This window comes from Aspergillus foveolatus, assembly GCF_047715535.1.
Source record: "Aspergillus foveolatus strain CBS 279.81 unplaced genomic scaffold BDW70scaffold_68, whole genome shotgun sequence".
NCBI lineage: Eukaryota > Fungi > Ascomycota > Eurotiomycetes > Eurotiales > Aspergillaceae > Aspergillus > Aspergillus foveolatus.
Window position 1 is genome coordinate 32,847 of NW_027396132.1, and position 24,648 is coordinate 57,494.

A 24,648-nucleotide genomic window follows, 5' to 3' on the forward strand; every position below is an offset into this window, starting at 1 on the left:
CGACAGCCAAGCACAGCCAAGCTCCAAGGTGGCATTGACTCAGAGTAGTCTGTACTATTTCATCGCACGTTGGTGCCAAGCTTAAGCATGTGACCTTGTTCGGTTCTGCACAATCCACTTGTGCCTGATGGCAAACTGCCCTTTTGCACGCGGTCGATCAACCCCTCCAACTCTGGGCGTTTCCAAGTGTTCACACCTTTTGTCTACAATGGGCCGGGAGATGAAGCGGCATATCCCTTCCAAGCTTGATTCGAAGGAATCGAGCCCAAGCCAACTCCTCCATCCGCGAATCGACCACGGGAGATGTTGGTGGTGGGTCGGGGAACTGTGCGACGGTGGAGGCTGGAAAGTTGGCGGTTCCTCAGCGAGTCGGCCGCCTCTGCAGCAATAATGATTGCAGCATCGATTTTTTCTAGAGACGTATTCGCTGCATAATATACCTTTGGCTGGTTCTACCCTACAATTGAGTTCCGCCGGTTGTCGGAGATTGTCGGCTCCCGTGATCGCCCTTGTGGAATGTTGATATCGTTTCGACTCTCTGCTGCTTTCCGCGTACCCATCTGATCTACTGATGTCTGATAACGGCTGAATTGCCGTCTCGAGATTCGGTCATTTCCTCGTCTGCCTTGGTCTCTGGGCGCTATGGCAGATTCGCGAGCACCAGCTTGCAGGAGAGTTCCCTACCATTCCCTTCTGGGTATATGTATACTCTGGAGTATTCATCCCAGAGTCTCGGCGGTCTGGTACTATCTGCGCCATCGCCGGCGGCGCCGCAATGGCAAGCCTCGTGGGCTCACGCCGAAGCAATCATAAGCGAGGTCGATAGTGGGGACTGGAGAACAGCACAACCGGTACTCCGGATTCCACCTTGGGTCGATAATCAAGATCAGCCACATTGAATAGCGCACAGGCAAAGCCTTCAGCACTGGAATCTCTCATCGAGTGACGCGAGTCAGTGACGGCCAGCAAAAATAAGTCAAATACGAATTGAGAAAGTGGTAGGCTGCTTAAACGATTTGGAATACGACGCTGTCGTGATTCTGGCCCGAGGTCGGCTGGAGAACAAACTTCAACTAGCGGAGGCGCACCGGGACGATTCAACCTACCTGAATAATGTGTCCCCAGCACACCTCACCAGGATAGGCCAGCGCTATTCGACGCTTGTCGTTGTCTAGCCTGCTTGTTTTTCGTGGCCTCTTTGCGACGTCAAATTGTCGAGACATGGGTTTTCGTATAGAGCAGGACTCGAAAAACTGGAACGAACCCTGGACTTAGTAGTAGACCATGTGCCCGTGGCAGGCCTGAGTTATGCAAGATGTTGGCAAGCTGAAACACGATTAGAATCATTGAGGGACCCGTCACGGACCCGTCACAAGATGCGTGAACCATGGATGGACAAGTTCCGTGCTGGCCGACGTTTCCGGATCCGGGGTCATGCCTAACGAATGAAGTGAGACAGGGATTGCCATGGCTCCATCGTTTCTGTAACGGGCTTTTCACGAATGCCTATCCCCCTGTTCAAGATGCGATCCATTGGACATTTCTTCAGGAACCCCGGGGACAGCCTGCTGGATAAATGCGATTTGACATCTGGATCCTAGCTTTCTCTCTCCTGAGAGTTCGGCGCAGGCTCGGTGGAGAGGCGTTCACTAATAAGCCCCGTCGACGCCTGGCCTGGACGCCGGCCGTCCTGCTTTCGAGACCACATCTACTCACATCATGTCGATGGCTGACCTGGACTGGGATACCACCCCGGCGCTGTCGCCGCCGCCCGGTGAGCATACCGACTTTGTCCACCACCCATATGACGGCAACCGCTATGTCATTGTCAATGCCGTCTTCTTGGTCATTTCGTTATCATCTATCCTTATTCGACTATGGACTCGCATATTCATTGCCCAGGGCTTCCGGTTGGATGACGGTGAGTTTGTTTACATTGTATTCGTGGGTATGCTGTACTGATTACCCCGCTAGTTTTCATGATCATTGCATTTGTATGCTTCTAGATCGAGGATATACTGACCTTGCTAATTGAATAAGCTATGTTCATGCGTTATAAGTGCCGTGACATTAGAGAGTAAGTAGGTCAACTGCATCTGCAAGTACTTGTCTGACAAATGCCAGTGCTTAACTGGGGCCTCGGTGTTCACATGTGGGATGTTCCTCTTTCTCATCTCTCGCCGTGGTTTTTGAAGGTGCGCCCAACAGCTCCTCGCTAAGTGTGACACTGGCAACTGACCAACGTAGCTCAACGTTGTGGCCGCTATTATCTACTGCGCTGGCACTGGATTCCTCAAGGTCTCTGTGCTGCTGTTTTACATGCGCATCTTCCCCAGTCGCAACTTCCATATCGCCGTCTGGGTGCTCGTGTTCATCGCCGCCGGTTATAGCATTGCCAGTGTACTGGCTAATGTGTTCAGCTGCAACCCGGTTGCGAAATCCTGGGACATGCGAATCGTGCATGGTTCCTGCATGGACCGGCCGACCTTTTACTTTTGGAATGCCGGACTCGGTATATTTACAGATTTTGCCACTGTGCTCGTGCCTGTGTATGTCCTGCCGGCCAATCCCTGACTGCTGTTGCTGATCGATCAGGCCATGGCTGCGACGACTGCAGATGCCGAATCGACAGAAGATCGCCGTCGGCTGTATTTTAGCGACTGGCTGTTTGTGAGTACGCCCAAGTTGCCTTTTTGGTGACATGCTGACCAAGGGGCAGCGTCGGTATCGTGAGCTGCATCCGGCTTTCCAGTCTGTACATCCTTCAGCACACTGATGACCTAACCTGTATGCGACCTGCCCCATCCATTGTTCCGACAAGCTGACAAAACTAGGGGCTACGACCAATGCCCTAATGTGGTGTGTGATCGAACTGAATCTAGGCATCTTTGGCGGCTGCGTGACAGCCATGAGACCGTTCATGCGGCGCTACTTCCCCCGCCTGCTCGGTCTGTCATCATACAGCGGCGACAAATACCCATCACAGAGTCGCGGCAACTCACTCCCTCTCCATTCAATTCCCCGCAGCAATCACCCAACCTTTTCGAACCACGGTCACAATCACTCGACCGCGTACAAGTCGGCCCTGGACAACTCGAGCGAAGAACATATTCTATCAGGCGCCTCCGCCCCGTCGGGCGCAGACAAGGGAATCGACGGGATCGTCCGAACAGTGGAGGTCGATATCAAGAAATCGGGGGGTTCAGAATGAGCTTAATTGGGGCCTACAGCTCGGGATAATTTCGGAGCATGATCATAGATATGGATATGCATGGATATGGATACGGATACGGATATCATGGATCAGCGATCGTAATAATAGTAATTTCAATGTATATATTGATCAGCCACGTGCAGCAAACCCAGCAGGGCGGAAGCAGCATCCTTCGACGCCTTAAATCCCGCCACTAGGGCCTGGAGAGCACACTGTGCCTCTTCTGGATCCAAATCCGGGCCTTCCAGGAACCCCCAGGGCGATCCCCACGGCGCTACTGCGCTAGGGCGCCGGCGCTGACAAAAACCTTGAATAGTGTCTGATTGCGATCCACCACAACCCACCAGCCCAATTTGAAGACTGACACTAGTCGTTGGCCTGAGGACTCACTACTGACTCGAGATTTGCTGCGCAGCCTCGGTCCCGGAACCTGCGGGCGCAACGGCTGCCGCCCCTTGTTCTTGGAGCCCGCCGCCATTGTATTTGTATCTGTCGCTTACTTTTCTTCGCGTCTCGCTAACCTCGTCTCTGTCAAGTCCGAGTCAAAACCATGCGCATCGTCAATGCTGCGCCCCTCGCGGGCTTTTTATCCCTCGCGGGCTTGTCGCTCGCAATGGACCCGAACGGTACGTACGGCTGCGCGGCGCTGAAGAAGGATATCCCCAACTCGTTGTTCGAGCGTAACTCGACGGTCTACAACGATGAATCGAACAACTTCTGGTCCAATACCGAGATCATGTCACCCGAGTGCGTCTTTCGTCCGGAGTCCGCGACCGAGCTTGGTACGGCGATCAAGCTGCTGAAGGAAACGGACGCTCAGTTTGCTGTGCGCGGTGGTGGCCATATGGGTATCAGGGTGCGCATTCCAATGCAAATTGCACGGTACGAAGCTAATGCACACCAAATAGGGCTCGAACAATATTGACGGCGGTGTCTTGATCGTAATGTCAAAGCTGAACACTCTGGAGCTGAACGAGGACCAGTCCATCCTGCACCTTGGTCCTTCGCACCGGTTGGTTCCCCTGTCGCATCTTTCCTCGGTATAACGAGGCTCAGCTGACTGTTCCAGCTGGGGCGAGGTCTACTCTTACCTCCAGCCTTACGGCCTCGCTGTCGCTGGCGGCCGTCTCGCGCCCGTTGGTGTCCCCGGTCTACTCCTGGCCGGCGGCGTCAACTTCTACGGTAACCAGGTCGGCTGGGGCTGCGACACGGTCGTCAACTACGAGGTTGTTTTGGCCGACGGCTCCGTCGTCGAAGTCAACAAGACCAGCTACCCTGACCTGTTCTGGGCGCTCAAGGGTGGTAGCAGCAACTTTGGTCTGGTGACGCGCTTCGACGTCGAGACGATCAAATCGCCGCTTGTCTGGGCGGGCTCGTACACCGTGTCGGAGGAGTACATTGATGACTTCCTCGAGGTATGATATCGCGGGAGCTGGGCGGATCCGAGTTATTAAAGACCATGCGCAGGCCATCGCTACCTTTGCCGCCAACATCTCCGACCCCAAGACGCACATCGTCCCCGCTCTGGTCCCTACCCCGGGCTCGCCTACCCTTGCCTCCGCCATCCTTTTCTACGACAGCGCCGACACCTCCTTCCCCGAGGTCTTCAAGCCATTCACCGATATCCCAGTCTACGCCAGCACTCTTGGCTTCAAGACGCTCGCCGACTTCGCCCAGGAGCTTGGCCAGATGGTCGTTGACGATATCAAGTACATCTTCCCCTCTTATTCTTCCACCAACGAGCCCTTACTAATAGATCAGTGACGTCTTCGTCGCCGGTACCGTCAAGGGCACGACCTATGGCGAACTGTACCAGGGTATCAGCATCATCAACAGCACCTTCTTCGCCCGCCTGCCCGAACTATACGCCAAAGTCCCCGCATCCGCCATCTCGACCATCCAGCTCGACTGGCAACCGATCGGCAAACTCTGGCTGGACGCCTCTGCCAAGGCCGGCGGCAACCCGCTGGGCCTCGACGCTTCGAAGGTCTACCTCGCGTACGCGGAGGTCGTCGAGTGGACTGATTCGCAGTACGACGAGGTCGTCATGCAGTGGGTTGAGGAGACGACCGATGCGATCAACGCCGCCACCAAGAAGGCTGGTCTGTATGATCCATTCAACTACATTGGCGACGCGGCGGGCTTCCAAAAGATTTTCCCAGGTTATGGGGCGGAGAACCAGCGCCGACTGGTGAACATTGCACATAAGTATGACCCCCATGCGGTCTTTCAGAGTTTGATGCCGGGAGGGTTCAAGGTTTTTGAGAACTAGACTAGATCTCTTTCTTTTTAAATATTGGATACTCAGGTATCATACCAGTCTGTGTAATATTCTTTGTGAACTAGAGAGGAACCCAATACCCTATCTACCCTAACCGCCCCCAAACCCTTCCGTAACAGAAATCACTCAATCTGAAACCGGCGAAACCGCCACTAAGCGCCCTGAATTAAGCAAACCCTGCAGCTCGGCAGTTCTAGTCTCGGGTCCATGAACGCTGCCATCCAATCCTGTTCGTGTTCCTTACTCGATCCCACAAGTGATGTCAACTAATTGGCCCAGGGACCAACAGCACCGCCAAAACCGCCAGATCGAACCATCATAGCCAAGAATCGACGAGCCTTAATATCGGGCCTGTCATATCCTACTGCATGGGCGGCCTTTAAAGACGCAGCCACTGTCGGAAATTTTAGCCATTATCTTTGTTGGCTGTCCTGTTATCTGGCAGAATGAAGCGATCTCGAGCGATCGATTCGGTCCTGAAACGCCTTTAACTTGCTTTGGAATTGGCAGGGCGGGTGCATGCAGGGTCCCATTTCATCTAGTCTTTGGACCTGAGTCTAGTCCTACCTGAGGTAGGGCTGGCGGCTATAGAGTACACTAGGGCAGGTAGCTATATAATGCGGCAGACCCCGATCTCTTCTCCGTTCCCCTCTTCCTAGTGCGTCTCATTTCTTTCAATTCTAGTCATTCCTTTTCCCCTGTTTTTTTCTATACATTCCTTTGATAGGAATTGTTCTTCAGACATGCGCATATTCAGTCTTGCATTGGGGATTCTCCCCCTCGTGGCCGGCCACACCCTCATGACCACCCTCTACGTCGACGGCGAGAACCAAGGCGATGGTGTGTGCATCCGCATGAACCGCAACGCTGAAAAGGCGACGTTTCCGATTAGTCCGCTTGCAAACGATGCGATGGCGTGTGGTGCGCACTTGCCCCGTTCCACTATTGATACCACCAACCTTAGGAATATTGCCTGTGCTGATTGTATGGATGCGTGCAGGTTATGATGGCGAGATCGCCTCCGCGCGTACCTGCGCCGCCTCCCAGTCCTCAACACTTACCTTCGAATTCCGCGCCTACCCCGATGGCAGCCAGCCAGGCTCCATCGACGGATCCCACAAAGGCCCCTGCGCGGTATACATGAAGCCCGTCGCGAACGCCACAAGTGACAACAACGCCGCCGGTGACGGGTGGTTCAAGATCTACGAGCTAGACTACGACTCCAGTACAAGCCAATGGTGCACGGAAAAGCTCATCGCCAATAATGGGTTCCTGTCTGTCCAGATTCCCGACGGTCTTAGGGGCGGGGATTATCTTGTTCGAACAGAACTGCTAGCCCTCCATGCGGCGCAGGATAGCCCGCCGGACCCGCAGTTTTATGTTGGCTGCGCGCAGGTGTTCCTGGAGGGCTCTGAGAGCGGGGATGTGCCCGAGGGCGTGGTGATCGATGCTTCGACATATAGTTTGGATGTTCCCGGCCTGACGTACAATATCTATACGGAACCGCTGGAGCTGCCCTATCCGAGCTTCGGGCCCAGTGTCTATCAGCCGAACGCGAGCGCCTCGACAGCGAATGCGAAGGTCAGCGGTGCACAGGCGACTCAAAAAGATGGGCTGCAGCCTGAGGGATGTATTCTTGTTCGCGACGATTGGTGCGGATACGAGGTTTCTTCTTATTCTGATGAAGCGGGATGCTGGGCGGTTCGTCTTCCCTCATGTCTTCCTTCCCCTTCTCCATTTTAGTAACATACTGATCGTATATGCGCAGTCCTCCAAGGAATGCTGGACTCAAGCCGACGAATGCTGGGGCACATATCTGCCAACAGGCAACAAGAACTGCCAGATCTGGCAGGACAAATGCACGGAGATAGATACGCAGTGCAGCGAGGGGAACTGGAATGGCCCCCCGAATAAGGGGAAGGTGCTTACGCCGGAGCTGGAGGGTGTCGGTGGGAGTATGAAGGTCTTCAGTGGAGGCGCTAGCAGTGCTGATTCTGAGGGAAGTGGAAGTGGGAGCGATGAAGCGGAGACTGAGACGAGCACTAGCCAGGGCGTGGCGCTTAATTCGACCCCTGTTGCAGAGACGGCTGTTGCTGCTGATGCTACTGCTACTGCAACCACGGTGTCGGCCGAAGATGCTGAAGCTAATACTGCGGCCGAAGCTGCGGCAACATCTGGTGCTGGTCGACCGGGTCGGGGTCATGGTCATGGTCGTGGTCGTAAACATGGACGGTGCAAGGCAAAGCGCTCGCACTAATATCTTCCATATGTAGAAGATCCATGTTAGATAGCTGGAGTATACGCCGAGACCTATTACTGTATATGATGACAACGACCACCTCTCTCATATCCGTTCCCGTATACCCTGTTGCAAGGTAAACCTTGGTCCCAATGATAGTGTCTTTCGCGCAGCGAGATTTGCTCCCATATTGTCTGGCAGTCATGGATTGAGAATCGACTACTTAGACACGCATTGCTACCTGTTTGCGTGGGTTCCTTTCCTTCCTTTCCTTCCTTTCTTATTTTTTTTTTTTTTTTTTTTTTTTTTTTTTTTTTTTTTTTTTTTTTTTTTTTTTTTTTTTTTTCTTATGAGTCAACCGAAGCCACACCTCTCATCATCTTCCAAACCCATGTATTATAAGATCGCATCACCAGTATATGTAGTGAGCTTCGATCGATGTTTGTCACAGTCCGAAGTGTCTGGTAGATGCATTATCCACATGAGCTTTTCATATCACTCGGCAAAGCGTCTAAGGGCACTACTCTGTGCCTATCTAACCAGGAGGACACCTGTACAAGCGGACTACTACCGCTGGTTGACAGTGTGGCAGCTCTGCCAGCTCTGCTTCAACACCGATCCAATTCCATGCGTATCTGGAACCGACATATCAGATGGTTATGACGAAGCCCATTCTTACTGCTTTTGCTTAACCTTGGGATCACCCCTTACCGATGGCCCTGCATTGCTTCCTCAACAGCTAGTACTCCTGGAACGATATAGGTACGCTTGTAGTTCAAGAAGCCCGCAAACAATAATGACGCTTCCCATCAACGTACTCAAAAAGCACCCAAGGTGTCCAGAACTGTCATCCGCCTCTTCGCCTTCGGCAGTCTTAAGTCCACACACCTGCTATCTCCAATCTACATTAATCAAGTTCACTATTATATGCAGCCATTCGACCGGAATGATGCTGAGAAAACTATGATGGGGAGGATATGTTCATCAAGGAACTGGAAAGCTTAGTCTCCTAACCTGTCTCGAGTCACGGTCTTAGAGCTCCCGCTGTGGAATATACCCAGACTCGTTGGTGTGGCGAATGAGAGAGCATCTTTAAAAAGAATACCGTGACTGCCGACTCCCTTGTTATAGATCCGTGCTCCTATATACTCTTACCCAAGCTCGGCGTCAATCTGAGAAACCGTAGCTGCGAAAGCGTTGCACAGAAAGAATGTCCACTTGTAGTCTAGAATTGCCCTCACACAGAGCATGGGTTGTAAACCGACTTAAAACCCTTGAATCAGATACTTCAGGTAAACCTCGCGAGTAATCTGTAACCATTGATCAGCTTGTGCAAGCTGTCACGTAAGGGTTTGGTTCTCAGAAGGCGTTCATGGTGGAACGATGCCTGAGTACGCAGCTGACCAAGGGTAGACCCCCCTACTTTACCAGTTTTGATACCATCGCAGTTGGCAAGATGGTACTAATACAGCGCATAGAGGCCCCAACATATATATCCGCCTCGTTACATGCGGAGTCAGCGGGCGTGCCTGCCGCCTAAAAGTATGGAGGATAGTCTATTGGCATTGGTGAGCGTGAATACTACGGAGGGTATAGATGGTGAGAGAGCTGAGACAGCTTTCCCGCATTAAACCAAGATTGGAGTTTCCGCAGTTGACGGAGTAATTCTACATAGATCGTGATGGTTTGACTAGGCTAATGTTATTCTCTGCACCCATCTATCGCAAGTTCCACCGTAACCGTCTATCACCGCCGATGCTGCTGGCGCATTGCGCCCTCAGCCTTTAGAACATGTCATGGCGACCTCTATAGCAACTTTAGAATTAGGGTGACAAACATGAACTCGAGCTTCTCGTCTAGGGTTGATCTACTCAATTGTCACCCGGCGAAAAGAGCCACGCTGCTTAAGGGACAGCTTCTTCCCCCTAAATCAAGCCAGTCGACTCGCACTCATCCGACCCTCCGACCGCAACTGCAACTCACATCTCAAATAACCCACACAGACCGGACGATCAGAATTACAGAGGGTATCCAATACGAGCGAGGCAATTGGCCGCAGTACCCGGATCCCATGTCAATACGGAGCATCCTGTACAAAGAGACTACGGTTGCGCCGCCTCTATTGTTACTTGACGGCAATACGGGCCTTTACGCGTCACATCGAGGATGCCAAAATAGTGGCTCTAAATGGGCGAGCAGAGAGTATAGATCTGAATGACCAGATGGTTGGTGAAGCGATAGTGGAGTGACCGATCGTCTGGTATCAACCAGACGCCATAGTGACTGAAGAAACCATCTCCTCGGAAAGATCGTATTTTGAAACTAGGCTTCGTACTCCGATTCCTGAAAAGCTTGGATCACAAGGGAAAAATAAAAATAAAATGAAATACAGGAAGAGAGAGAAAAAAAAAAAAAAAGAAGAAACGAACCGTGTCTCCACACGGGCCAGTCTGCACTGCCTCACCGCTACTTACCTATAGAACAGCCCAGGGGAGAGTTCATCTGTTTGCTCGCTCTCGACTTTCGTGGAGGGAGTCGTTTCGCTTTCAGCCCACGGAGAGCTGACGGCTGAATGAGCTGTCAACTGTCAAATCCGTCAAGGCGTGGGCTCTTGCGGATTGCCAACGGCACTGAAGCTTAAGTGGGATCGAGCCGCGGGCCGTTGGCCTCGGGGCCAGAGTCTGACACACGGCGTCGGTGGGACTTGGTTGACTATAGGCGGCTTGTGAGTCCTGCAGAAGATCGAGGTCGAACCGATCAGATGGAGAGTTGGAGATGAGATGCCCCGCCAACTGGGAAAGATGGGTGCGATCAGCACGAGCCTGTCTATAGATTGGTCTGTACTGTGCCTACATAGGTATGCCGAGTAGATATGTCCTCGTGGATCACGATCACAGTGACAGGATGTAATGAATCCTTCATGGGGTAGATTCGGCAATTTGTACGGAGTACATGTTCTCTGCTTCAGCTGCTCACGATCGTCCTTGCACTGTGCTGTTCAAAGCTCAACCCAGCCGCAATGGGACCAGATCGCCAGGTCCTGCCTGCAGGAGCCCAGCTAGCCCTAACTTAGTCCTCCAAGTCAGCAGTAGTCGGCGCTGTAGTCGACGGCGGCAGTCGCTACGCGCTAGTGGAGCGCTTTTGAAATCGCTTGTCTATCGAGCTCTACTGGCCACTCCCATTCGTCATGTCGAGTGCAATATGCACTCTCTCCAGTCAGGATTCTAGATCAGGACTCCAGAGTTCTGACTGGAGAGCTCACCCACATGCTGTGCTTTGCACCCGCTCATCTCCTGAAGAATGTAGTCTACCGTCGGCCATGTATATCGCCTGCGCCAAGCAGCAATAGTGGACGAGCTGCTGCTTCAGGGGAAGTGGTCAGCACCACGCCGGCAAACCCAAATCTCGTTGCCGCGGATGCGTCAGGTCAGTGTCTGAGATGTAGCTCCTGGTCTGCTCCTCTCGATCTCTGCCACTCTGCTTTGACCTGAGACCCTCTTCGATTTTTCGGCTTGTATACTCCTCTCTACATACACTCCCCGGTTTTCCCTCCCACTTCTCTCGGCCACTTCTCCGGCACTATGTCTAACTGCGTTTCTTCTATAATAGAGAGCCTTGCGGCTGCCGGCAAATCCTACGAGCAGAATGAAGCCGGCTCGCGCGAGATGCTCATCGACCTGGGTCGCGCTTTGGTGACCCAGCTCGAGATCCCGTCTGAGTCCCTGCAACGGACCTTCTGGGCTGAGGTGAGTCTCTACAGCCCGTATGTACGCGGTCTTGTGTCTGCCTGCATCTGGTGCACACCGGAATGCCCTCTTCTGCCTCCTCTCTGACAGGATGTCTCTAATCCCACAGCCCGCGCAATCGGCCATCCATCCGCATGGCGGTCGACACGCGTCTCTTCCAGCACCTTAAAGAAGCCGGGCCGGACAGCCTCTGCGCTGCAGGTCTCTCGCAGAGGACGGGAATCCATGTCCTTCTTCTTGAACGTCTGGCACGTCACCTGGTAGCCATGTACCTCACTCTCTTTCAAGGACGGGACATTCCGCGCGACGAGTCTGTCCGACGGACTGGCGGAGGAGAACTACCAACACAGCATCTCCCTCTGTTACGACACGGCGCGCCCTTCCTTCAATGGGTTCCCCGCGGACTTCAAGGCGCGCGGGTACAGATTTCCTGAGCCGGGCACCTTGGACGGGCCCTTCCAGAACGCGCATAGGACCACGCTGCCCTTCTTTGAGTGGTTTGTTGTGAACCCGCCGAACCTGCAGCATTTCGACTCCTCCATGAGCGCGTATCGCGCGGGCAAGGCGAACTGGTACGATGAGGGATTCTACCCAGTCAAGGAGCGGTTGGTGGACGGGTTAGATGAGCGGGTCTCGGACGTCCTCCTGGTTGATGTCGGCGGCGGACGCGGCCACGATGTTTTCACTTTCGTCGCGAGACACCCCCAGCGTCCAGGGAAGCTGGTCCTGCAAGACCGCTCACCCGTCATTGCCGCAGTATTGGAGATGGGGTCCGAGAACGACCGCCCCTTCATCGCGGCAGCGCACGACTTTTTCACGCCGCGGCCCGTCGTCGGCGCGCGTGCGTATCCCCTGCACTCAATCCTGCACGACTGGACCGACGAAGACGGGGTCAAGGTTCTGAGGAATCTGGTCCCCGCACTGGAGAAGGGATACTCGAGGGTCCTGCTGAATGAGATTGTGGTGAGTGAGGAAAAGCCGACGCTGGCTGCGACGAACATGGATCTCATGATGCTGGCGCACTTTGCCGTGCGCGAGAGAACTGAGAGTGAGTGGGCAGAGATCTTGGCACATGCTGGGTTATGCATTGTGAAGATTTGGAACTATCCGGGTGTTGCAGAGAGTTTAATTGAGGCAGAGCTGGCGTGATATCGTTAAGTACTAGTAAACTACAGCTGTAAATAGACGCGTTTTTTTATTTTTCTGGTTTGCACATTCGACGGTGCTGTTTGACTGAGGACGTTATGAATTTGAGACAACATGCCCACCTTTCAAAACAAAGAGACAAGGGGTATGCATGGAAGTCGCTGGGGCAGCATAGGACGGAGTGGGAGTACGGAGAACTATAGAAAAAACCACCCACGGTCTCAAACACGAAAGCCGGAAGGACAGCATCATTGGAGAGATGAGTGGACAGCAGGATAATCTCCCTTTACTCCTGGTGAATACGAGTGGTCAGACAAAGTAGGCCGAGGGAAGTGGGCATGCGTATGCGTGAGGTATTGAGGCCACAACCATCTTTGGCGAGACTGCACAGGTACAGGACACACGTGCAGGAGCGGAGCTGCCTGGGATCTTACCTTTTTTTTATTGTTTTATTATTGGATGCGGATGCCAGGATGCCAGTGGAAGGTGAATTGTGCCAGGTGCACTGATCAGCGCACCTAGACCAATAACCACTATCCTGGGCCCGTCTGCGTGGAATCATAGGCCGCATCGGACACGAAACGGACCCAATTGACTATAGACTATCAAACAAACCCTCTGAGATTGCGACTGAACTCTGCATCGCCAGCTCGAAACACTGCGGGACGCCAACCGGTGTCCAGATCCGTCCCGACTATTGGGATCCAATGGTCATTAGTCGTCGGCCCGCGATGGAGACGGAGATGGAGATGCGATGGGGCTCTAGGATCACTCCGACAGGTCCAGAGCTTTAGTTCCTCCGCTCCTACGGAGTACGTACTTCGTATTTTACGGTGGTTGTTCTGTCGGAACCGGAAATGCTTTGCACAATCCATGTCAACGTCCTTTACGTCTTTAAGACTAGACTGACCCATTCATGTGTCAATGGGGAGATGACTGGACTTGCAGGTGGCGCCTAGAACGAACCCATTATGTGCTTATTACCACTAGGTAGGGGAGAAAAAGCAAATGGCATGGGTAATCACCGCGCCTCCGCTGCAGTCTGGCACGGCTGGCATGGATTCGGCGGTTGCTGCTCATGCTGCTGCTGTGGGCAGGAATAGCCCACAGGAATAGAGCTATTCTGGAGACATTCACGGGCCGTCTACTGACAGGTGATCCGATCTACTCTTGCCAGCGGTGACAGCTGGAGCACTATTGCTATATATCTCGTTTTACCAGTCCTTACCCTGCTGGTTGGACCCTTCATCCTATCCCCCGGTTGTTCATTGAAGGCCCCTGCACCCTTCTCCATGATCATTCTGGTCCGTACCTTCATTATGGCCACTATCAACACAGACGCCGACTTCAGCCAGAGCCGCCAGACAGAGGTGCATCTTGTCGGATGGGTCTTTACAGGCATCTCCATTGCCACGGTAGGATTGAAGGTCACGGCGCGACACATGGTGCACCGGCTCGGGTGGGATGACTTCTTCATCTTCTTTTCCTTGGTTGGTTACAACCGGACCAGTTTTTTGTTCATTTCAGTTTGTTTCTTTTTGTTCTAGATTGAACGTCTGACTGAGCCTGGCAGGCACTGAGCATCATTGCTGTAGCGCTGGTCTCATACTCGGTCACGCTGGGGCTCGGTCGACATACGGCAGCGGTGGTGGCAGAGTATGGCATGGAGAGGGTCAGCACGACCTCCAAGTGGCAGATTCTCGGATACCCTTTCAATATTGGTCTGCCATATCTGTTCCTCTGACGATTTCACCACGGGGCCAGTTACTAACGGTGCGTAACGTGGGCCAGGCTCCTTCTCCTTCCCCAACATCTCCATCGCGATTCTCATCAACAACCTGCTGGACCCGAACCCGGTCCGCGCGCGCCTGCTGCTCGGCATGTCCATAATGCAAATCGTCTTTGCCATGGTCTCAATCTTCCTGGCCTTCCTGCAGTGCAAGCCCACCGCCGCTCTGTGGGACCACACAATCGCCGACGCAACGTGCTGGAACCAGGCCGCCTTCTACGTTTTCTCCTACTGGGTCAGCGCGTACACGACCATGGCCAATACCATCCTTGCCCTTGTGCCGATCACCGTCTTCTGGAAGCTCCAGATGCGCCAGTCCACCAAGATCGGGGTCTGTATCATGATGGGCCTGACCTTGCTCTCAACCATCGTGACGATCATCAAGGCGACGTATCTGCCGCTGTTCACAGATGTAGAGGATCCGTGTAAGTTTTCCTTTATTTTTGCCCCTTACTATTCTATATTTTTTACTCTCTTTACTTCTTATCTTTTTGTTTTTTTATTTCATTTTTTTCATTTTCCATTTTACCAAGTTTTCGGTCTCTGCCCCATGACCGTCTGGTCATACGGTGGGCTTCCAGTATACAACGTAACCCCCCTGGTGATCTGGGGCCTGATCGAGCCGAACGTCGTCATTGTCGCAGCGTGCATTCCCACCCTACGCCCGTTCTTCAGACGGGCCTTTGAATCGCGAGGGTCCGCCGACAGAACTACCTCCCTCAGATCCGGCATCAAACTGACCTCGACGTCGCGGTCGAAGCGGCATATGACGGCCATGTGGGTTTCCTGGAGCGCGAGGAGCTCGCAACCGAGACGAACATGACATAGGGTTTGGGCTAGAATTCGATGCAGAGAGAGGCAGGCAGGAGAGTGGAGGGCGGAGTCATAGCTCTCAGCAGGGGATCTGGCAGACAAGGGAAGTGATTGTGGAAAGCGAGGAGGAGCAAAGTGAGCTGATTACGGGTTTGAGGAGGGTCGTGGATCTCTTTCGTTTATATCTCTTTTTGGGCTATGTTCATGTTCTGTACCGATGACTTTGACAACTCCATACAATTCTATCTATACATTTTGGAGTTTGAAGCACTATCGGAGCATCGCCGATCCCCGCACTCTGTTCTCTGGTGACTCAACGCTCTCCCCACTTCGTTTCTCTTCCAACCTCCATCTTCGCCCTCGCAATGGCCCACTCAACCTCAGACTCAGTAAATGTTCTTCTCTACGGGCTTGGAGCGTACGTGGCTCTTTAATTGATCATCAAGGCAGCAACAAGGGCCGCCCGCTGACCAGCTGGTTCCGTCGAACAGGATCGGCTCCTTCTACGCCTTCATCCTCAACAGGTGCGACCGTGTCCGTCTGACGGTGGTCGCGCGCTCGAATTACGATGCCGTGCTGAAGAACGTACATTTCAGGCCATCCGTATAGGCATATAGGAACAAATAATACTGACAAGAGCATAGGGAATCTCGGTCGATAGCAAGAACCACGGGAAGCACACATTCCGTCCGGATCGGGGTATGCCTCCATGACCAGCCTTTTAGTCCCAATTGTCCTATTTCCTTTCTTTCCTTCTATCCAGAGATGGTCAGCAAGCTGATGAGACGGTGGGACAGTAATCCGCGCCCCCTCCGATGTAGCGGGGAGCCACTTTGACTACATCGTTTGCACGCACAAAGCCTTTGACCCACGCGGCGCCATAATCCCACTCGACCCCGTCGTTGATGGAACAACTACGATTGTTGTCCTGCAGAACGGGGTCGGCAATGAGGATCCGTTCCGTGAGAGGTGGCCCGGTGTCACGATAATCTCGGGGGTTGTATGTCCTTCATTCCCATTCTGTGGATCTTCAGCTTTCTCTTTCTCGCGCGTCTTGTCCTTCCATCTGTGTAGACTGGGCAATCTCATATCCGGAAGCATAAAGAGTAGTGCTAACTGAAAGAAGGTCTGGGTCGGCGCCTCCCAGCCTGCTCCAGGAGTCGTCTACCACACCCACTCCGAACACACGGAGCTCGGCCTCTTCCCCAACCGCTCGCTGAACGATGCGTCGCTCGAAGAGTCCCGTCTGCAGACATTCACATCCCTCCTCACCGCTGGTGGAACATATTTCACCACCTTCGCGGACATCCAGCCTCGGCGGTGGGAGAAGGTCATCTGGAACGTCGCGTGGAATGCCATCACCGCGCTCACAGACCAGGATGTCTCATCCTGGCTGTCCTCTTCGCCGGATGCAGTGCCGTACACGAGACAGTTGATGAATGAAGTTATAGCCGTTGCGAAGGGATGTAATGTCGAGGTTAAAGACGGACTGGCCGATCAGCTGATTGAGCGTGCACAAAAGTTAGGTACGCTCCGGACGAGCATGCAGGCGGACCGCGAGGCCGGCAGGGAGATGGAAATCGAGGTGATTCTGGGTGTGCCCGTGAAAAAGGGACGCGAGCTGGGTATTGATACGCCGCGTTTGGAAGGGCTCTATGTGCTTCTGGTGGCTATTAATAGGCAGATCAAGGATAAAAGGGCGAACTAGATGAAGTGCCGATAGGATGAAAGGCGGCTGCCTATAGTAACAGATTTTCATCTTCATGCCCTGCTAGCATTTAGGCGCTTCCTCAACCACAAATCTAGTCAGAAATCTGCACGAAATACTTGCTCCCTTGGCAGCTTGATCCATTCTCCGAATCCCTCTCGTAATCTTCACCAAGCCCGGCTATGCCTATCGCGATATGGCTTGTATATGTCTAAATCAGTACCGTTTGCATCCACTCTCTCGACATCTATGCAAGGTCTCAAATCATTGGCTTGAATCGTAGCCCCCGTATCCCCTCTCGCCGATCCAGCAATGATACGAACACCCGTCCAGATGATGCCGCCGTATGCGGAGTCCTCCTTTCAGGACTTCCTAGGAATCGGGAGCGAGCCGGGCCTATTTTTAGTAGAGGGCGCGGATAATGCGAGGCTTTTCAAGGTACTTTCTTCATTAGCATGATCTTTCGCGATTACATTAGCCCTGGTCCGTTCTCCCGTTTCTCTCTGCTTTCCATGGGTAGACCTTGCACGCCTTGAAACGGTTGCTGGCGCTGGCTTGTTAAGCCCCTTCTGCAGTTCACGATCTTGATGGCGGAGTTCAATAAGTTTGGGAGTTGATTAATTAGAGAAGGATGTAGATCGAACTGATTGTTGAAGACTTGTATGCTAACATAGCCCTATCCCATTCACATGCCATGCCTCATATATCTTGCCGCATTAATCAACCGCTCATCAGAGCCAGGAAAACGTCTGAGTCGGCATGCCCCAATGATAGTAGAGATAAAGAGAGCTCGAGCTGTCCGTCAGAAGCGTCATCCCAAGGGACGGGCAGAAGCTGTCTCGCTCCGAATGCTCGGGTAGTCCAACAGCCCCATGAGCCCAGTAGTACAATACCAATGCGCTCTTTGCGCGCCGCATATTTACTGCTCAATGATCTACATTCAAAGGTCAGGCAGAGTGGATGAGATGCTGGAAATGTGATCCGCTGGCGGAGTATTGGGGTGGCTTTGCTGTAGCGACGGCCCAGTAGGTCTGAAAACTACTCATAGTATTGGGGAAACGCATCCTCGCTGATTAGGGTGCTTCATGAATCTTCTGAGAGACAATAGGAGGTGTGGATTTTGTAGGGCACGGCAACCGTTGGCCTGAGGTTTTTGCTTTTTAAGCCCTAACTGTATACCTTATTTTGGTGTAAACTGACGCGCTGACGGCAGATGACTTGGCCGATGTCCCCATTCGGCCCACCAAAGAGACAATAAGATGGCTGTGCTAGCGGATAAGTCTGTGCCATTACATGCTTAGTCTTCTGGGATTCAGTTTTTTCCTTTTGATTCACGATTACAGTCTTCCAGGTGGTTTAAAGAAGCATACTTGCACAATCTCCCATCAGGCCAGAGGGGTTGAGGTGACATGTATTCAACCGGATCGATTCCTGATACGTGACTAACCAACCTGGGTGTCAAGAAGTTGCGGTCAAGCCCCGGTCTCTCTCTAGGCGACTTTTTACTCGTACGACATCTCGCCTTAGTGTCCCGTCCCGCTCCTCCGGGCCTAAGGGGACCTTGACGTCTCGGCTCCCGAGCTGGAGGGGTTCTGGCCTGGTCTAGTTTACTGCAGGAAGTACCTAGCTGATTGATAAACGCCGATATCCCGCCGATATCACTCCCTCACCTGTCTCAACACCCTCAGCGCCTGCATCACAATGGATATTCCCACCCTCAATTTTAAAGACTTCACTTCCGGCACGCAATCCCAGAAAGACGCCTTCTGCAGCAATCTCTACGCCTCCCTCTCGACTCTTGGCTTCGTCAAGATAAAGGACCACACCATCCCCGATGAGATCCTAGACCAGGTCTTCGACTGGGTATGCCATTCCCGGCCAAATAAACCTCGCACCATGCTGAATATACGTATCTACGCACCAGAGCAAGCGCTTCTTCGCCCTCCCCCTCGAATCCAAGACCCTCGCTGCCCACCCAGCCCAAGCAAACCCGCACCGAGGCTGGAGCTGTGTCGGACAGGAGAAGCTCTCGGTCATCCGGCAGGGGAAAGCTGTGTTCGATCTCAAAGTACCGTGCCCCCTAAGTCAGGCTTCGCGACGTGCCATGCTAAGTGGAATGTGAACCGATCCAGGAGTCCTTCGACCTAGGCCCCGAGAACGACCCCCTCTATCCCAACATCTTCCCAGACGATTCCGTCATCCCAGGCTTCCGACCATTCATGGAGTCCTTCTACGCGCAATGCCAAGCCCTGCATCTAATGCTACTTTCCGCGATCGCGCTCTCCCTGAATCAGGACGCTTCGTTTCTCAGTGACCGCTGCGGAACAAACAGCTCCGAACTACGGCTCAACCACTACCCTGCGACGAAGATCTCGGACCTGCAGAGCGGGGAGAAGATGCGCATCTCCTCGCATACAGATTTTGGGACCATCACGCTGCTGTGGCAGGATGGGGTTGGGGGGCTGGAAGTTGAGGATCAAAACCACGAGGGCGTTTATCTTCCTGTTGGACCTACCTCCACCGAGACGTCTAGCGGTGCCGATACCGGTTGCGACTCTGAGAGGGAAATGATCGTCAATGTGGGCGATTGTCTGCAACGGTGGACGAACGATCGCTTGCGCTCGGCGAATCATCGGGTGACGTTACCTGCTGAGATGAAGGATACGTCAAGACCTGGGATCAGTAACGATATCGTGCCGGATCGCTACTCGGTCGCATACTTTGGGAAACCGGATCGGGGCGCGTTGGTGGCTGCGATACCGGAGATGGTAGGGGAAGGAGAAGAGGTCCGGTATGAGGGTGGGATGACGGCTTGGGAATATAATCAATCAAGATTGCTGCAGACTTATTAGTTGAAGGATCCAAACCATGCGAATAAAGTGGGAGGGCCAACTGAACGGGCCCGTCCTGCGTCACTACGGCCTGCAGTCCGAGTCATCGATGCTTTAAGAACTGGCGGTCAAGATAAGATAAGCGCACCGTCTATTATAGGATGAAACCTGATAGATAGGTGTATTGGCAAGTGGATAATGCCCGTTAACTATCCAAAATTCTTATTTGAACATGTCTATTATATACAGTTAGATCGTATCACGTAGCTCGCGAGTCCTGCTCACGAGTCTAATATCTTTCAGAAACTGATGTCGCTGAAGGCTGCTCTTCATAATCTGGAGGGGGTGTCTCCGAACGGACAGCCTCAGGCGTAGGCTGCGCCGGCGGCGTTCCGCGACTTTCCATCACACTGAGCTCGATTTCCTCGGGTGGCTTACTTGCCCCATTCATCGAGTCAGGCGATAGATTTGTTTTCGTAGCAGCCACCGGTGGCTCCTCGTCAACCGCGTACCTCCACTCATTGTTCTCACGTAAAAACATGCGAAATGTGTACCGCTTCTTGAGCCGCTCGAGATGCGTCTGCCGCTGCGCGTTTGTCCACCCATACGTACCGTCAAAATCGTGAATCATATGGCTATTGGCGATCCATGGAATCACAGACCCGATGGATCGAGGGATCCGGGGCCCATTGAATCTCCCACGGCGGGTGCCGAAAACAATCAACACCACCACCGTGTCGAGGCCAATGATAGTCATCGCAATAACCAGCGAAGATACTGATGGCTCCATCCGCCATGCGCTCCATATAACGGTGGCGTTCTCTGCCAGGACAGGTTCTCGAAGAGGTAGAAGATAGATCTCTCGCCAGAGCGAGAAGTACGTACTATAAACCCACTGATATACAGTTTGCGAAAGAGCCATCAACCGGTCGGGATCAAGACGCGTGATGGGTGCGACATCTTGCTTATACAGCAGGGCAACAAGGAAACCCGCCCAATCGTAGGATGAGACGAAGCTTGAGCTTGTATTTGTCGAGCCGTAGAAGCTTTGTGGGATAGCCGCAAAAACCTTATTGAACTGTCCTAGACTGATGGTCGCATTGTCGTACATGTTGCCAGATGTGATTGACGTGTTTGGGATTTCATAGTGGTCAATGATCTGACCTTTGTGATCGAATACAATGGAAAAATTTCTCAGCAAAAGTTGCGGTTCGCAGTGCAAAGCAACCGTGTTATTACTGGTAACCCCGGATGCTGCGGTGTAATTCCATCGGCCCACGACGAGCACCGTTGACGACTGGCAAATGTCCGCTTCTTCGTTCGCTATTGGCGAAAAGAAGTTGATGGATAGGGCGTATCTATCGTTTCCGTCGCGGGGCGGTGTCATTTTGACCCAGCAATCGCGGTCTGGCTCTAGCGATGGGTGGTAGGTCCAGTACGGGCCATCTTCTTGCCATACCAGATTGTCGGGGATGGACAAGGCCCGACAGTTAAGATCTGCTCCCACACCCAGAGTCGTCGCGCTGTAGGAGGAGTCTTGGTCGGGATCACGAATTGCGATGGGAGCAAATGAATGGTTTGTGCTTGTCCAAGGAAGTAGCGGGACCCCACTGGTGATACTCGTTTGAATCAGGTCATACTCAGTAAAGTCTGCCGCAAAGTCGTTTTGGCGGAAGACAGAATGGCTGTAATTTGCGAAGAGAGAGTCCGTTGCAGTTTCTGATTGGGTCAACTGCTGCGTGAACAGCCCACCAGCAACTGTAGTGAGGACAGTATTGGCGATGCACGCAATTGAGATCAGACCCAACAGAACATGACGGTTCTTGGCAGCTTTCGGCAAAACAGTCCACGGATTTTGGCACGAGTAGTTCATGGTCAACGACGAGCTTGCGCTGGCCATTCCACGTTGAAGATGGACCCATGGTTCGAGAATGCTGAGGTTCCGATGAATGGATGTACACAGCGCGCCAACCGCCGACGCAACGACAGACGGAAGAAATGACAGGACCACTTGGAGGAAACTCGAACTGGACTGGTTCAAATGTTGGAACCCGCCGTTTTTGGCGAACGTTGAGATGACCAAGCTCATCAGAACGATGACCGCGGCGAGAAGCAGAAACTCAAGGATGAAGATAGGAATGACCAGGAAATGTGGCCGAGGGTCCGCCCGTACGCGCATTTGATCGTCTAACCGCACAGGATTGCCTGGACTAGTTAGAACAAGGTCTTTAATTGACAGGGGAAAACTCACCGTCTACTGTGACAATCTCAAGCCGGCTTCCAAGAGGACTGTGGTACCATTGAAGCCGACAGTCTCGCAGGAGGCGACGAAGCTGCCGGGTCGAAAACTGGTGAAAGCCAGACCGCGCGTCGGCCAGGATATTGTTGAGACCGAAGACATCGGTTAGCATACTGCACATTGCACCAACGGACCCCGGATCGCTTTGCAGAATATTTGGCCGCTTGTGATAGTAACGTAGCATAATGAGGGTGAGGACGGTGCCGATTCCCAAGATGGCTTCCGCGCAACGAGCAACCGCTGCGACTATGGCAAGGGAGACCTGGCCTGTGGAACGGACCGCGGCGGCGGTGGTAGGTGAGACATCCGGGTTGAATAAACGGCTCATTGTGAGGATGAACGTTTGCTTGACCCCTCGGGTAACTTTGGCTGTGAATTCTTCCGAGCTCATGGTCTTGGACGAGTCGAGGACCAGGACGGGATCTAGGTCACCGAGATACTGGCTAATCACGGGCAGCTCTGTCAGTGTTCGCTCTCCTGTGGTCTCGTTGGTTTGGACAAAAAGCATATCGCTAGTATATAGAGCTCGATGCGCGAGAAAACTCTGGAAGGCGTCGATATTAAATTCACCATCAGTGAGTTCCTGCGTGGTTCCATTGAACACTCTGGCGCTTGTGATTGAACTGTTTGCGTGCATAGTAATCTCTGCTTCACCCTTATAATACTCAATGTTGCAAGCAAACATTGTGGCAGACGATGTGAGTTCCCCCACAACACTGCTGATAGCATTTGAGCCATGAGAGGTGGCATTGATAGATAGCAGAACACCATAAAGGTCAATTGAATTACAGCCGTCCGGTACGAAGGTTTTATCTGCACCGGTGAACGGAGTTCTGGACCACGTCGGTTCCCAGTATCGGACTTGAAGAAAATCAACGTTGGGAAATATCACGTTATCGTAGGAGAAATCCAAGGTGCACTCCTCGCCCAAACCAGAAATCGAGATATCTGTGACGTTCCAATGCAGCAAACCCTCGGTCTCATCTATGGAAACCGAGAAATCTTGGGTAAACAGATCCTGGCAATCTAGCTCAGTCCAGTATATTGTCTGATTGAGTGACCAAACGGTGGTTTCGCGTCGGTCATCCGTGGGAATCTGAACCGGTGCAACGGCGAAATGGCCTGAGCGAGTCTGTTGGAGTTCTGCACTGCCCGTAAAGTACGCTTCGAAATTGTTGCTTTCGTTGTCCTCCTGTGCGGCAAACCAGCGAGCCTGGGTGGATAAATCTACCAGCTTTGACCAAGTCTTCATTGATTCATTCGAGATGGTGGTTACTTCTCGTAATTCCAGGAGCGAACTTTGCAACGCGGGGTGGAAAATGCGAATGAGTAACGTGACCAGAGAGACCGCCAATACCAACCAGTGCCGTCGTTTGGCAGAAGCTATGGGTGTGATGAAGCTTTGTCCGAAATTATAATTAATAAACAAGACCGTCGCCGGACATCCTTCCGGACGGGCCATCTGAAAATAAGGCTCTAGGCGCAATACGTCGAAGTCGATAAAAGACCATAGTGTGGCAAGCACGAGGGCAACGATAACGGGGACATAGTTGTAAGTGAACGACTCGAGATTGCTCAGATCGTCGGTATCATCGAAGAAGCGAAGCCCTCCAGTTCGTTCGCTGTACTGACTCAAGGCTTCAAGTATTACCATCAGGAACAGCATAAGGCAGGCGATGAAGGTGAGGAAGGTAGGACGTAGGGGGATTGGGCGCCATCCCGTCGGGTGAGTAAGTCGGGCATTTGGAGAGCCAGGTTGACGAGTGGTCCAGTAGTAGTCTAGGAAGAGACACGGTGAGCATTGATCAGCAGAATTAGAACAACGGTCCGCACTTTTGAGGTGTAAGTAGACATGGTACAGATTGAATCGCCGGCCTCCAGACATGGTCTGGTCGCATGTTCCGCCGGGTTAGCGATAACGTCCCCCAGATTCACTCCGGTGTCAGACTCGGGAACAGCGTTATCATGATAGTTCTTTCTGAAAATATAAAGCAAAGTCCCGCATGCCGATTTTCTAATAATTTCCAGATGAGACGGACCGCACCAGGCGATGGAGAGGGGTGGACGAAGCAAGGTTGAAGGGGTGAGAGTTGGACATCCAACGGCGTCAGTCGGTCGAGTCTTTCAATCGTGGCTCAGCCGTTGCAGGCCTCAGGCATTTAGAAGTGGCGCCAGGGACAGCCGCTGGGTGCCACTGGCTCGTTGTGCGAGGCGCCAAGCTTATACCCACTATCTGGAGCATCCTCATTGGTAAATTGCAGGAAACTCAGCCAATGAGCGGAGAGATGACGCAGCTTCTCATACGTCTGCGTAACCTATACCGAAAATCTAGGCAGCCGGAGCTGATCAGCGTGTATTCTTTGTACCGGCTTTACAGCTAGTTGTAACGCCCGCGGTACTATCTATTAGGCTCTAAGGACCCTGCAGGTAAAAGCAACTCAACACCAGCTCAACAAGCCTATGTAAACTTGGAGTAGTTCCATTCTGCAAAGAGTGGTCCCGTCAGTAGATGATAAGTAGTCTAATGGATGCCTATTAGCCCAACTCCAGGTTTATGCCTTCTTCATCCGTAAGGCTTCGGC

The 24,648-nt window shown here is 52.8% G+C and overlaps 8 protein-coding genes across 8 annotated transcripts; 7 read left to right on the top strand and 1 right to left on the bottom strand.

Annotated features, from left to right (window-relative positions):
* The first annotated feature begins 1,309 nt into the window (after positions 1–1,309).
* On the top strand, positions 1,310–3,269 carry BDW70DRAFT_106977 (uncharacterized protein). Its single transcript, XM_073734427.1, has 8 exons — positions 1,310–1,921; positions 1,975–1,994; positions 2,041–2,077; positions 2,125–2,195; positions 2,248–2,549; positions 2,596–2,670; positions 2,720–2,787; positions 2,835–3,269. The coding sequence occupies exons 1-8, from the start codon at positions 1,720–1,722 to the stop codon at positions 3,209–3,211; spliced, it is 1,152 nt and encodes a 383-aa protein (XP_073592410.1). The 5' UTR covers positions 1,310–1,719; the 3' UTR covers positions 3,212–3,269.
* Positions 3,270–3,764: 495 nt separating this feature from the next.
* On the top strand, positions 3,765–5,486 carry BDW70DRAFT_163363 (FAD-binding oxidoreductase; the record flags this gene model as incomplete). The annotated part of the gene is made up of 5 exons (XM_073741292.1): positions 3,765–4,070; positions 4,123–4,226; positions 4,284–4,629; positions 4,682–4,923; positions 4,976–5,486. The coding sequence occupies 5 exons, from the start codon at positions 3,765–3,767 to the stop codon at positions 5,484–5,486; spliced, it is 1,509 nt and encodes a 502-aa protein (XP_073592411.1).
* Positions 5,487–6,295: 809 nt separating this feature from the next.
* BDW70DRAFT_153188 (lytic polysaccharide monooxygenase auxiliary activity family 9 protein) lies at positions 6,296–7,752 on the top strand (the record flags this gene model as incomplete). The annotated part of the gene is made up of 3 exons (XM_073739581.1): positions 6,296–6,416; positions 6,496–7,196; positions 7,264–7,752. The coding sequence occupies 3 exons, from the start codon at positions 6,296–6,298 to the stop codon at positions 7,750–7,752; spliced, it is 1,311 nt and encodes a 436-aa protein (XP_073592412.1).
* Positions 7,753–11,315: 3,563 nt separating this feature from the next.
* BDW70DRAFT_153189 (S-adenosyl-L-methionine-dependent methyltransferase) lies at positions 11,316–12,629 on the top strand (the record flags this gene model as incomplete). The annotated part of the gene is made up of 3 exons (XM_073739582.1): positions 11,316–11,497; positions 11,590–11,748; positions 11,792–12,629. The coding sequence occupies 3 exons, from the start codon at positions 11,316–11,318 to the stop codon at positions 12,627–12,629; spliced, it is 1,179 nt and encodes a 392-aa protein (XP_073592413.1).
* Positions 12,630–13,945: 1,316 nt separating this feature from the next.
* On the top strand, positions 13,946–15,449 carry BDW70DRAFT_171151 (uncharacterized protein; the record flags this gene model as incomplete). Its single annotated transcript, XM_073743141.1, has 5 exons — positions 13,946–14,116; positions 14,200–14,347; positions 14,418–14,840; positions 14,997–15,196; positions 15,270–15,449. 5 exons carry the CDS (start codon positions 13,946–13,948, stop codon positions 15,447–15,449), a joined length of 1,122 nt encoding a protein of 373 aa, XP_073592414.1.
* Positions 15,450–15,589: 140 nt separating this feature from the next.
* Positions 15,590–17,023, top strand: BDW70DRAFT_143043 (ketopantoate reductase family protein). Its single transcript, XM_073738040.1, has 5 exons — positions 15,590–15,646; positions 15,720–15,813; positions 15,873–15,927; positions 16,026–16,228; positions 16,355–17,023. The coding sequence occupies exons 1-5, from the start codon at positions 15,594–15,596 to the stop codon at positions 16,934–16,936; spliced, it is 987 nt and encodes a 328-aa protein (XP_073592415.1). The 5' UTR covers positions 15,590–15,593; the 3' UTR covers positions 16,937–17,023.
* A 1,383-nt stretch (positions 17,024–18,406) lies between these two features.
* On the top strand, positions 18,407–19,928 carry BDW70DRAFT_107040 (isopenicillin N synthase family dioxygenase). Its single transcript, XM_073734428.1, has 3 exons — positions 18,407–18,799; positions 18,861–19,004; positions 19,069–19,928. Exons 1-3 carry the CDS (start codon positions 18,638–18,640, stop codon positions 19,786–19,788), a joined length of 1,026 nt encoding a protein of 341 aa, XP_073592416.1. The 5' UTR covers positions 18,407–18,637; the 3' UTR covers positions 19,789–19,928.
* On the bottom strand, positions 19,837–24,147 carry BDW70DRAFT_143047 (DUF3433 domain-containing protein). The gene is made up of 5 exons (XM_073738041.1): positions 23,900–24,147; positions 22,019–23,845; positions 20,053–21,972; positions 19,916–20,003; positions 19,837–19,858 (listed from the first exon to the last, which is right to left on the bottom strand). The coding sequence occupies exons 1-3, from the start codon at positions 23,949–23,951 to the stop codon at positions 20,057–20,059; spliced, it is 3,795 nt and encodes a 1,264-aa protein (XP_073592417.1). The 5' UTR covers positions 23,952–24,147; the 3' UTR covers positions 19,837–19,858; positions 19,916–20,003; positions 20,053–20,056.
* Positions 24,148–24,648: the final 501 nt, after the last annotated feature.

Excerpts from the sequence above, each read along its gene's own strand:
- BDW70DRAFT_143043 (XM_073738040.1), top strand. The coding sequence starts at position 15,594 with ATGGCCCACTCAACCTCAGACTCAGTAAATGTTCTTCTCTACGGGCTT. Across the intron at positions 15,928-16,025 it reads CACATTCCGTCCGGATCGGG|TAATCCGCGCCCCCTCCGAT; the intron begins GTATGCCTCCAT and ends ACGGTGGGACAG. Across the intron at positions 16,229-16,354 it reads TCACGATAATCTCGGGGGTT|GTCTGGGTCGGCGCCTCCCA; the intron begins GTATGTCCTTCA and ends AACTGAAAGAAG.
- BDW70DRAFT_143047 (XM_073738041.1), bottom strand. The coding sequence starts at position 23,951 with ATGTCTGGAGGCCGGCGATTCAATCTGTACCATGTCTACTTACACCTC. Across the intron at positions 23,846-23,899 it reads TGTCTACTTACACCTCAAAA|ACTACTACTGGACCACTCGT; the intron begins GTGCGGACCGTT and ends GTCTCTTCCTAG. Across the intron at positions 21,973-22,018 it reads TGAGATTGTCACAGTAGACG|GCAATCCTGTGCGGTTAGAC; the intron begins GTGAGTTTTCCC and ends TAACTAGTCCAG.
- BDW70DRAFT_107040 (XM_073734428.1), top strand. The coding sequence starts at position 18,638 with ATGGATATTCCCACCCTCAATTTTAAAGACTTCACTTCCGGCACGCAA. Across the intron at positions 18,800-18,860 it reads TAGACCAGGTCTTCGACTGG|AGCAAGCGCTTCTTCGCCCT; the intron begins GTATGCCATTCC and ends TCTACGCACCAG. Across the intron at positions 19,005-19,068 it reads AAGCTGTGTTCGATCTCAAA|GAGTCCTTCGACCTAGGCCC; the intron begins GTACCGTGCCCC and ends GAACCGATCCAG.
- BDW70DRAFT_106977 (XM_073734427.1), top strand. The coding sequence starts at position 1,720 with ATGTCGATGGCTGACCTGGACTGGGATACCACCCCGGCGCTGTCGCCG. Across the intron at positions 2,078-2,124 it reads AAGTGCCGTGACATTAGAGA|TGCTTAACTGGGGCCTCGGT; the intron begins GTAAGTAGGTCA and ends GACAAATGCCAG. Across the intron at positions 2,671-2,719 it reads ATTTTAGCGACTGGCTGTTT|CGTCGGTATCGTGAGCTGCA; the intron begins GTGAGTACGCCC and ends ACCAAGGGGCAG.